The sequence below is a fragment of the Parambassis ranga genome, chromosome 16 (genome assembly GCF_900634625.1).
Source record: "Parambassis ranga chromosome 16, fParRan2.1, whole genome shotgun sequence".
NCBI classification, from domain to species: Eukaryota; Metazoa; Chordata; class Actinopteri; family Ambassidae; genus Parambassis; species Parambassis ranga.
The window spans coordinates 15,331,052-15,343,271 of NC_041036.1; the positions used below are offsets into that span (position 1 = coordinate 15,331,052).

The window sequence follows — 12,220 nt, forward strand, 5'->3', positions numbered from 1 at the left end:
TACTGTTTGCAGAGACAATGAGGCTCGTATGCTTGGTCAAAGGGCTTCCATGCTGTGGTTGTATATCAGCTAACACACTAACCTCTTTCAAGTAACAAGCATTAGAAATTATGACAAGATACATCATAAAGCAGGTGAACACAGATATATATCATATCCCATCTGAAACTTTTCAGCATGTTTAAAATGCAGTTCCAATCGGTATAAACAGGAATCAGACTTTCTAGTGTAAAACATCTCTCATCTTTCTAACACCCTGCACCATGTTTAAGTTATGGCTGTTGAGTGCAAATGAGCTCCAGTTGAGTAGAGCTGAGCAGAATTTTCCTCATCAGTTTTCAGCATGCTGGCTGAAGCTTCACGCACCTCAGCCCTTTACATTAAAGTGAGTGCGTTGTGTGAAAGGCACTTCTGAATGCATCCCATGTGTGTGGATATGAGCAGGGGGTCTTGGTTCTGTGTACCGGACTGAGAGCTGTGACAAACTTAGGATTATGAGACCGGCTTTTATTTGAACACACCAAAACCAGGCACAAATGAGCTAAGTCAGTCACACCTCACATGGCAGCAAGCAAAGCAGCCTCCCCTCCTGATTCACCCTCCCAGTCCCTCCCTTCCTTTCTGTCTAACTTACTTTCATCCACGTTTAATGTGTGACACTTTGATACTGAACATCCTATTTCCCGTGTTCTGGTCGGTTGGCTTTACATGCAGATGGGCTGGTAATTTGCATAGACTCAAAGGTCTCCCTTCTTTCCTGATGCTTTCTGACAACGGAGTGTCTATTCATCCTCTGTGTTAAGCATCCCTCCTAGGACATCGCCTGAATTGCTGTCTCATGGTGCTTCAAGTCTCGTTTTACACCGCAGGAACTGCTGAGGAATTGGATTAAGAACATATTCCTTTAGAGAAAAGCATCACAGCCACCAAGGCAAGGCCTCGCATCTCAGCATCAGATGGATAGTTCACTCCGATATCAAAGCCTGTCACATGTTTTTGTACAAAGTCACGCCAAGTGCGATTTTAAGTCACGCTGAGTCCATATCACACACGCTGTTAGCAGTGTGGATTCTGTTATAAGTCAGTCCCACCTGGGAGAGGAACACTGGAGTGTGTTCAGAGAGCAGCAAGACTAGCTTCTTATCCTCATATCACCTTAAGTGGCTGCTCTGATCATACACCAACTGACCTAAAATGTGGTCTTTGGAGAACCAATTAAGTTTAAATATGCACATGAGGAGGAAAAGCCACTTTTTATTCCTATTTGTTCCACTTTGTCTTAGATAAGGCAAATGTTGCTGTATCAGAATGTGAAGAATGTTTTCTTTTGTAGGTTTCAAACAGACCATACAAAATAAGATATCCTTAAATATGCTGCTGAAAACCACAAAAATACTTCTCAGGCCTCCGGTAGTCACTACCCATATCCTCCCACTATGTCACCGCAGACGTTTTTTTTCCTGACTCGCTCTTCCAAGCCAAAATCAAAACATCATTTTGAAATTCATAAGATGAGGGGAAGAAAAAAATCCGGAGTCATAATACACAGGAAAGGCAGTGAGGAAGAAAGACTACAGAAGATAGTGGGTGGATACAGTAGTGAAGCAAATACAAACATGATGGATGAATCTGGCGAGTGAGAATGATAGAGTGACAATTGAAAGAGGATGAAAATGAAACTGGAAAACAACAGAACAAAAGGGACAGCAGTAATAAACTCTGGAAATATATCATACAAATGTCAAAATGCATTTTGTATCCCTGTCACTGTGGCGGAAGAACGTCTGCTTAATAAAAAATATCAGCACAACAATGTGTAATCTGCTTGTTTCTGATTCTCTCCTCTTTTTTTGTCTCTGCACAGCTGTAAGGTTCTCTAAAGGTTCCTTCTTGCTGTTCCATGTCAACATCAATGGGAACGCTCAAGGTTCTGTAAAACATCTTTAAACCATTTTGATTATCTCTAAGAAGTGATTGTCATAGGAGTGTTCTTATAAACCTTCACCTATATCATAATAATTTTGAAATGGCTGTAATACTAATGAATGGTTGTCGATCTGTGTCAGTCATGAGCTGAGGATCGAGCCAAGCAGAGACAAGTAGCCATGCCAAACAACCTGGTGCAGGATTAAGCCAATAAATGAATGGATGTGAGAATATTGTAGTCATGTTGTTCCCCTAGTCTGGGCCCTCTAAGAGTCACAGCTTTAACTAAAGGAGGTTGTTGTATAAACAAAGTTGTGTACATATTGTGGGGGGTTATGTGTATTTTTGCATTTAAGTGTACAGAATAACCAGGATTTTACCCCTTTGAACAGCTATTAAATCAAAGGTTTATTTGGAAAAATGTCCATTTTCTAACTCTCTAAAACCAGAAACTAGAACCTAAAACCTCAAATATGTATTTTCCCTGTGCCTTTCGGTGCTATTTACCCATAGATGATGTGGCTTGTAGAATTCTGGTTTGATATTGCCCATAGAAATTTCTGACTTCTCTCCAATAATGTAAGTAGATACTACTCAGCTTGTGGTACTCAAAACCAAAAACAATAGGGTTTAAAAAAAAAAGTAGTTTTTGAGACTGCAAGCTGAGTGCATTCTAGTTCATTTATAGCAGAGGGAGAAATCTTTAGCTGATATTGTCCAAACTGGGGAACTCAGTCCCCAATAAACATAAAGGTAACTCATATGTCAGACTTATCCAACCAAAAATCATTATTTATATTCTACCATAAACTAGAACTGTTAGAATTAGAATTCCTATACAGGCGCAGAGCAGCTCACCACAGACACGTTGTAAGGCTGTAACATAATTTTCCTCCACACAAATATCATTCCAGATAATGTCCCGGTGTGTTTATCACAGCACCCAAACACACACACACACACACCATTACATTTCTGCTGTGATTATGAAGCCTCTGTTCATTGCCTCTTTTATTACTGTTATTATTAATAAATCAAGCAAGCCGTGGAGCCCGGACAGATAAGTTAGGGGGTACGGGGGACGGCCTAGAAGTGGTAATTGCTGGTGTAACAGTGTGTGCAGCCCCGCGGTGGCCTCGTAAGCGAGCCGCTTTATTAGATCGGCCGGTATCGATCCTCGCTGCGCGGCGCTGACTAATCTCCAGGCGGGAGAGAGGGAGAGCGCGGATCGATGAGCCTGGATTCAATCATGTCTGGAAACAGAGAAGGTAATTTATTGTAATCACGGCTGCTAAATGGAAAACGTGAGAACAACGCGCCCGTGAGGTCCACAAAGAGAATTACAGCATGTAGGCAGAGGTTTTCCTGCGAAGACAGGCTGCAGACAGATTAATAACTAGGAGGCTGCTGCTTGACCTTCAGCACTGTGTCCATGATGAGCTTCTCTCACCTGCAAACAAACCTCATCACATGACTTACTAATACATTTCTACAGAAAGTCTGTCTGGGTTATTGGATTTAGAAACAACAGATGGATCCATGAATAACATAAAGCTGCAGTTACATTTTAGAATGCTGTGACTATGGGAGAGCCCTCTAAAAGTAATGTGACATTTGAATGTGCCAGATAAACCAGAGTGATGTTTTATTCAACAGCACAGAGACGTATACACAAGCATCAGACATACACACGCTCGCCTTCAGTCTCATTCTGCAGTCAGTGCTTCACAAAGAAGACTAAAACAATGTCCTATGAGTTCAGTAAGTGTTGGTGCTCCATAAGCAGGAGGAGGGAGTCCACATCATGCGCGGGACTTCCTCTCCTCTTCTTCATTTTCCAGAAGGTAGGCTGGCTTGTACCGTGTAACCCCCCTCGCATCCACCATCTGGAGGGACGCATTTCTACAGGTGTTGTCCATACTGCCGAGTGAAGTGTACCTGCAGGTTGAGAGAGAGGTTAAAGGCCAACCGTTCAGCTGTTACCAGAATAAAACACATGAATCAGAGATGTAAAGACAGGATGACCTCACCCCTTATCATAAAGGATGCAGTAGGGCACATATAATGTCCTCAAGAATGACCAGATGTCATGATATGTCCAGTCCTGTCAGAAAACATCAAGTTTATTCAATCTCAGGAAACAGGCTTAACACTTTTAATTGAGGTCAACTGCTACATATACTTGTGTGTCCATATACCATACCTTTGTTAAATAAGCATACTTTGGTTTGGAGCAGCATTACCAAATGATGAACACAGAGTATATGTATATATGGTATGGATTTACAGCAGAGCTGTTCCACTGTTTTTAGCTGGGTAGGTATTATTGACTGTATACCTCGTACAAAACATCTGAATTCAGACATTTTCAACAAATAACATTTAGTGTAGCAATGGAAACCTACCAGACTGGAGGAGGAAAAAATATTTTTTATTATTAGTAAAATAAGAGCAGTTTATCCTGCAGCCATATCTACACTGTGCTTTTAAAAACACCGAAGGAAGACTTGTTCTTTTTGTTGTTATAATGAATGTCTGCAGGGCAGGTGCATGTACAATAAAAAGAGAAAACCTCACATGCCTAACTGTTCCTAACGTTTCTCTTGTGTTTTGTGTATTACACTAGGTACACAGGTATTTTAACATTATTTAGAGATGTCTAAAGAGATGGGAAATAAGGACAGAGAGATGGGGGACATGGAGAGCTCTCTCCCTTAGACCACATGGGACCTTATTTTAAAAAAATGTCATCATTATGATTCTTTTTAAAATGTACAATGATTTATTCACATAACGTGTATACATTGTGTACCATTTTGTTTGGTAGGAAACCACTCAGTCAATTATATCTCCTGCCTCACACAATACACCACAACATATACAGTATCACCTCAGATTATAGGATTAGTGAAGCTGTCAGTGGGTAGTCTTTCTGATGATGTACTTCAGGTCTTGTGGTGGTCTAAGTCATTCAGTAAATATTGCATTGAGGTATTTTCAGGTATTTTGTGTGTGTGTGTATCGATCTCACTAGTAATGGGTTGACTCTCATGTAGTCTGGCCATCCATTGTCAGTGGGACACATGGGTGTGAGCGTGTGAGAGTATGGGTCAGTCCTTCTGGTCCCCATCAGGACGGCTCTCAGGTGTGGCCTCTTTTCCTGCACCTCGTTCAGTGCCTGCCGAATACTGCCCTCCACAGAGATGAGCTCCAAGTCATACCTTTAGGAGACAGATTGCCAAATAATGAGCTTTAATTATGATTAAACGGTTGAACTGCAAAGATGTTCTGGTTAGAAATAAAAATGAAAAATAACTAATGTTCAAGACAGTATTCACTGATGTGTTTTTCCCACTGTTTAGGACAGACAGACGTCTCACCTCTTTATTGTGTCCTGGAGGAATCTCTCCATTTCTGGGAATGGAGAGACAATACGAATATACAGAGCTTTCACCTTGTCTTTGCTGTCTGGATGCCGCCTGAGAGTGGCAGGAAGAGAGAAATGGGACATTAAAAAATGATAAATACAGAGCCACAGAAAAGGATTAGATAAAGGTTCCTTCTTCTTATCATCACTTTACACAATCTGTCCGGTACAGGTCAACAACAGGTCAATGTTGTCCAAAGATTTTTCTCAGCCTGGCTCATTTTCTTTTTCCACTTACTTCTCACTGAGATGTGTCACAAGGGTTTTATTGTGTTTTTAATTTTGAATCTCTGCTTTCATCTCTTGTCTCTCAGGTCACTAAAATTCCTACTCATACAAACTGTTGTATTTCTCCTCTGTTACCGTTTCAGTGCAGCATAGTAGAGATGGAGCAGAGCCGTACAGTCTTTGCCTCCGTTGAAGCCAACGCAGATTGCCTCTGTTGAATACTGATCTAGTGCAGTCTCTATTGTTTTCAGTGCTGACTTAACTTTCTCTCCCAGTGCCGTGCCTGTGGGAAGAAATGCACAATGAGAGAATATTTTATAGTGGTATCATCAAATTTTGTTAGGCATCATATACACGAGCCCTTGTTTCTATGTCTAATTGAGAGTAAAAAATATAAGCTTGTACTTTCTCATAAGTTACTAATGCTTCATTTTATTCTCCATTCATTCAGTCTCATCCCTGTTAAACTCTTTTTTATGATCCAATATTATTTTACAGCTATAATTACTTTAATATTTTTGCTTCCTTTATTAGTCCCATTCCCGCTATAAAGTGCAAAGGTTCTCAGCAATTGTCACTGTATAATAAGTTGAGACATGTTCATCTTCCACTACTCTCCACACTTTCTTTCTTCATCCTCACCACTGTTGGCCAATGTGTAGACTTCAGCAGTTGCGTTGGACACCGAGTCTGTGACTAGGGGCACCACGCTACCCTTTGGCAGCTCATCTACCAACTGTGAACGAGCTTTGTCCACCTCCTCTGGGCTGTCCGAGTCCAGAACCAGCCTGACTCTATGATAGTTGCTCAACCAGTCCGGGTAGGAGCCAAGAGCCACTCTTCTGCCCCATCTAGCCTGCAGTTTGGTTAGGATGGGTGCAATTTCTGCTTCATCTGCATCTACAAACACCTAGCAACATGATCTTTGATTAGCTTGGTTGCCATCATAAAATACTGCATTCAGATGGAGTTGTTAATAACAGGTATGATGTTACCTCACGAGTGTGAAAAGTGGTCCCTGAACTAGCAAAGAGTTGCTCCATACCACTGAAGGCCCTCTCCATCAAGGATGGGATCCCAGGAAAGATATACACATTGCGTACACTCACCTAGGATAATAAGTGAACACATCATAGAGACATGGTTAAATCTAGTAAACCAGATGTGATATTGAGATTAGTAAGATTCTGGGTTGCTGCTAGTCAGGTTCTGTTGCTTTTCAGCTAAGGTATCTGGCCGCTGGCTGAAGCTTATCATATTCCTAACAGACATTAGAGTGGTATCAATCTTCTTATCTAATTTCTCATCTAAGAAGCAATGTAGGCTTTATTGTAAGTGCTGTCCTGTTCTGAATAGGAACAAGTATCTTAAGGCACATTCAAAAAGCACCGGACATATTAACAACACTGCTTACTATAGTGTTCCTTAGAGAAAAAAATGTCAATATGTAATAATCTCAGACTCAAACTGTAATAAAAGTGTGGAATGTTTTGCATGTCTGATGTCTGAAAGTGTTCAATATGTTTATTTAGCCCATTGTGAGGAGCTGTTTCTCACTGCTGTCGTGCAGTGTCTGGTTAATTGTTAAATATTCAATCTGTCTTTTCAAATTACCCAAGGACAGGATGAAATAGAGAGAGAACAATGTATGAATGAGTAAGCAGCAACCTGAAACCTGTGTTAGCTAAAGAATTAAGGAGTCAGTCAGTTAGTGGGGGATACAGGTATCTCCAGCACGGGTATCATATCATGATCTGAGGTAGTTCCGTCTGTTCTGAGTTCACTTACCACTGGGTAGCGGAGAGGTTTTCCAGTCTGAGGGTCGGTCCCATAATTGAGTTTGGCTGAGAGAGGCACCATGGCCAGCTTCATGGCAGGACTGTTTTTGTCTGTCACCCCAAAGAATTCTTCAACCAGCTGGGCAAGGTCGGGATGGGGATATAACTCCTCTTGGAATGCCATGGCAACGCTCTCAAGGGTGACGTCATCATGAGTAGGCCCAATGCCCCCTGAAGTGATGAGGTGCGTATACTGAGATGAAAGAAGGGCCACCTCTTTGGCAATGACCTCCTGTACATCTGGTATAACTGTTATCCGCTGCACAGACACTCCAAGCTTCCTAAGTGCTTTTGTCAGAAAGGTACTGTTGGTGTCCACTGTGTGACCCTGAAAGAGATGCTCAGTTAGTTTTAGTCAAGTGTTTCCACCACCACTTCAAATTCAAGGACTTAAAAAACTTAGAGCTCTTGCTTGATTAAATTCAAGGACTCACAGTGAGCATATAGAGAGAATGAGACATGTCATTGGACAAAATCAAAGACTTCATGTTTAAATCATGATCATGTCAAGTCGTTTTAAAACCCAAGCAATGCTGCCACATCAAATAGCCATCAAAGGGTTTTCCTGAAGATATGAAATGTGGATCCGAGAATGGGTTCAGAACATCAAGAAATACTGATGAGGGTGTATATATGTTACAATGAAATACATTCAACCCCATAGATATATTATACACATAAAATCATGTTTTTTCTTCTCTCAAGGATTCTCGGTAGAATGCTGTCATTCACTTAGAGCTTTAAAGTCATACCAAGGCAGGGCTCTAGAGTGCGACCATTTTGGGCGCACATGCGACCTAATTTCTCAAAGGTGCAACCAAAAAATATCAGAGGTCGCACCAGTACGACCAGCTGTAAGAGGGAGATACATTCTCCGCGACTCTCAAAAGTCTCCAACAACAGACACACATTGGGCTCATATCGTGGTCTGAACCAATCAGAGACGGTGAAGGGAGGGACCTCCGTGTGTGTATCTTTGAAAACGTGTCTGCTGCGGTCAGCAGAGAACGAAAATTCAGAAGAAGAACGCGGACATATGCTGCGCAGAGCGGATGCTGTGTGATAAAGCTTGTTCCATGCAGCACGAGAACAGAGAGATCTGTTCGTGTTCCCAAGGTGACGAGAACAAAGTCCGTTTCGGCCCGGACTTTTTAAAACGTGTGTGCAGAACTCATACGGCCCTCTGACTGCAGCGCGCAGCGCGCACACAGACAGACAGGTATTAAAGACGTTTCGCTGCAGAAACCGCAGTTTAAGTGAACATGCAGCGGAGGAGCAGGATTTGTTGCTACTATGCGGGTTTTGATAATTTGCTGTTGACCTGAATGACGGATGATAACGAGCCGGTAATGTTCAGGGAGGGGGCGTGACGTGCTCGTAGCATCATAACAGACTGAACAGCAGGTCTGAGGACAGTGTTATCTGACCTGTGAGGTTCATCCATGAAGGCTGAGTCACTCTGAATGACAGCAGTCAGCTGGTTTTAAGGAGTTATAGAACATGGTTACATGACGAACGCCCATTTAAAAAGTATTATTATTATCCTGCTATAGTGGAGCATTGTCTGCCAGTATGATGTCTGCATACAGCTAAACTGTAACAGACAGAATGAAGAGTCTGTCAGCTGGAGCTCAGCTTTAGAAAGAGAGGAGACAGAGGCAGAGAGGAAGAGAGGAAGAGGTGAGGAAGATGAGAGAAGAAGTACTGTAGCTGCATTAGAAACGTGAATCTCAATCACAGCTATTAAATAAATAAAGGTGTATATAATTTAAATAATTTTTAATTCCCATTGCCAGATAGATAAGTGAGGAGCGACAGCCAGAAAATACAGAGAGAAAGCAAACAGGGAAATGAAGAGTGCTGTAACTTTGAATCTTCATCATGGATTTCTGACAGGCAGACTTGTTGGATAGTTTGTCCATAATTTGAATGAGTACTATCGGTACATGTATTTGTTTATTTTTATTTACCTGTGTTCATTAAACAAGGTCCAAAGTCAGTTTAGGATGATATGTCATTATTAAGCCCGTTCATATTTCCTAGAGATCAATTTTTGGACCTCAGTATTTCTAAAACTTTGGCTACAGCCCTGCGAGGCCGTCAGGTAAACAGTAGATGTAGCTGCAGATGAATGATGAGAGAAGATGAAAAGAACTTCTGCGTTAGGATAGGTGTCAAGTTAAGGCCTGATCCATAACATATATGGACAGCATTTAAAAAACAAACTGCTGTGTGATGTGTGATGCGGTGCACCTAACTTTTGTGCCGGTGCACCCAAGAAAAAAAGGTTAGGCGCACCGGTGCAACCAGTGCAAAAAGTTAGTCTAGAGCCCTGCAAGGACAAAAACAACATGAAGTCACCTTGAGTATCTCATCCCCAATGATGAGGATGGCTGCAGTGGGCGCATCACCATTGATTGCTGCAGAGGACGGACTGGTGCCTTGATGGTTCGTGAACATGGTTGCTTTGCTCAGCTGAGCTGCCAGCCTCCTCACGCGCACCACTGTTCGACTCAGCTTGGGTAAGGAAAAGCTGGGGAACAAAGAAAAAGACTGATTAAATATCATATACATATATCTGTCTGCAAACATCTACGACACACAGTCAGCAACAGTCAAAATTTTCTCTAATCGACAAAAGCTCTTTAGTATAGCATCACATCATGAAATACATTACATGTTAAATTGCTACTTTGCATTTTCACATTCTATTTTTCTGGTTTTATAATGGAACAATACTATGAGGTCATAAAGAATGATTCTTACATCAACATGTATCAATATGGATCATCCCAAAATGTTTCAATACAGCTCAGGCTCTCTTCTACTTCAGAATTTGTCTCCTACCTAGTTAGAGAAGATTACTAAAGGAGCAGAGGAGAGACAGCAAGAGAAGGGAGAAATAAGAGTCAGCAGCACAGAAGATGCATTGCTCAAAAAAGATTTTACATCAGATATGTTTGATTTTGTAATAAATCAAACTGGTAAATAAATAAAGCTGGTGTTGGGGGTAGTCTGTCAGCCTTATTCAGTATTTAAAGCACATGCAAATTGACAAAACAGCTCACAGAACAACAGCAGAATTGAACATTTTGGAGAGCTTAGGTGCAGTTGTATTGAAAACCATATATATACTGCATTATGACACACTGTACATCAGGCAAAAGGTAGACAATGGGGTACTTATTTGAAGATTTAAGTGAGATCAATATGCATTGTGTATACTATATACTATTTATAATAAGCTAATACCTGCAGGTATGGAGACAAGATGGCTTGATTTTTGTTTTTAGCTTACACAGGGGAATAATTTGGCAAGATATGTGAGGGATTTAGAGAGTCGGAGAAAACAAAAGGGAACAAAGTGCCAGCAAACTTCAGCAAAGAGCCACCACACACAGTGCAGGACTTTCATTTCATTTCTTTCTAGCTCTTTATACACAAAAACGCGTAACTATATTAAACATTTAAACACCGACAGTATGAGTTAGAGTTATAGAATTTTAGAAGTATGTTACATTGCACCGGCATATTTCCAAACAGTGTGTAATACCTCTGTGACACATCATAGTTAATTGTGTTTACTCCTTGCTTAGTTGCCTAGCTCAACCCATAGTGAGGTGCACTGGCTGAGTTGAATTCACGCACTTACATTAGCATGTCTATAATGTGGATTTCTGTCGATTACCACATGGTACACTGAAGCACGCGTCGTATTGTATCTGTTATTTGATAACTACACTCTTTAAAACAGAGGAAACTTACTCCTGAGCCGTATATTGTCCTCGTTACGTATCCTACCAGTTGTCCCTGACTGTCGCGCAAGACGTGACGAGAACCGTCCAATCACATGCAGACAAGCGCTTGCGCAGGCTGTGCGACAGCCAATCACATTTACGGAAGTGGGTCCGCAAGTGCATACACGCGGAAGTTAAAAGACGATCCTATCGTGACGGCTTAAATGCAGCTCATGCAAAGCAAACAAAAAATACTCAGTCAATATAAAACACAATAACGATTTTTATCGCGCCCAGCTGTGGGATGTCACTTAAGGATCACTGCCGAGCAGATGCCGAGGAAGCTTCTTCTACTACTACTACTTCTTCTTCTTCTTCTTCTGCCTGATTTAACACAGACAACTGTAACGCTTGTGCCTCTACTGGTCGGAGGAGACAAAGCCAACAAACTCACCTTGTCTAAAACTGTCAGTACACTGTTGGCCTGCGGGTGGAGCATGTTTGCATTTATAAAACCCTACATGACTGGCGATGCTCTGCTGAGGTGAAAAATGAATAATGCATAATTCACGTATTTTAGAGACTACGTTGAAAATACATTGTCGATGTATGATATATTATTTTTTAAAGAATGAAAATGAATCCGTTCAAACATCATGTTTTGAACTCCCAGGGTACACTTAACCGTTTGTTAAACTATCGCCACTGGATTGTTTCTTAATTCAGATGCTTGCAGACGATGCTCCCCTGCACAAGATGGATGAAAACACCAATTGTAAAAGACAACACAGTGACAATGGACGCACTTGAATAATTAAAATTAAGAAATAATATGTGACAACTATGACACTTTGGCTTCTACATTTCTGGCGTTGGTTTGATGATAATTTAGACAGAACAGGACATTTGTGGTTTTTGTGAAAACTTAAAGCAAAACATAATCTCCCGTGTTGCATTTGCATTTACAGTAAATTACACACGAGCGGTGAGTTCTCACCATCAGGGTTTTTCTACTTTTGCGCAATCTGCGCTGCCTGGTCCAGGTGCAAAACGCGAGCGCGCAC

At 41.3% G+C, this 12,220-nt stretch overlaps 1 protein-coding gene across 4 annotated transcripts; it reads right to left on the bottom strand.

Moving 5' to 3' along the window:
* Window positions 1-3,554: 3,554 nt before the first annotated feature.
* flad1 (flavin adenine dinucleotide synthetase 1) lies at window positions 3,555-12,170 on the bottom strand. 4 transcript variants are annotated; one of them, XM_028426420.1, is made up of 11 exons: window positions 12,154-12,170; window positions 10,186-10,283; window positions 9,781-9,952; window positions 7,370-7,747; window positions 6,577-6,690; window positions 6,224-6,491; window positions 5,717-5,864; window positions 5,307-5,405; window positions 4,958-5,147; window positions 3,957-4,030; window positions 3,555-3,864 (listed from the first exon to the last, which is right to left on the bottom strand). In XM_028426420.1, the coding sequence occupies exons 2-11, from the start codon at window positions 10,191-10,193 to the stop codon at window positions 3,729-3,731; spliced, it is 1,587 nt and encodes a 528-aa protein (XP_028282221.1). In that variant the 5' UTR covers window positions 10,194-10,283; window positions 12,154-12,170; the 3' UTR covers window positions 3,555-3,728. The 4 variants fall into 4 exon arrangements, with proteins under 4 accessions (XP_028282221.1, XP_028282222.1, XP_028282220.1 ...); XM_028426421.1 differs by lacking the exon at window positions 12,154-12,170 and adding an exon at window positions 11,185-11,528 and having other exon boundaries at window positions 10,186-10,266; XM_028426419.1 differs by lacking the exon at window positions 12,154-12,170 and adding an exon at window positions 11,185-11,528.
* Between the last annotated feature and the right edge of the window lie 50 nt (window positions 12,171-12,220).

Excerpts from the sequence above, each read along its gene's own strand:
- flad1 (XM_028426420.1), bottom strand. Across the intron at positions 7,748-9,780 it reads TTGGGGATGAGATACTCAAG|GGTCACACAGTGGACACCAA; the intron begins GTGACTTCATGT and ends CATCTCTTTCAG. Across the intron at positions 5,865-6,223 it reads CTACACATTGGCCAACAGTG|GCACGGCACTGGGAGAGAAA; the intron begins GTGAGGATGAAG and ends TTCTTCCCACAG.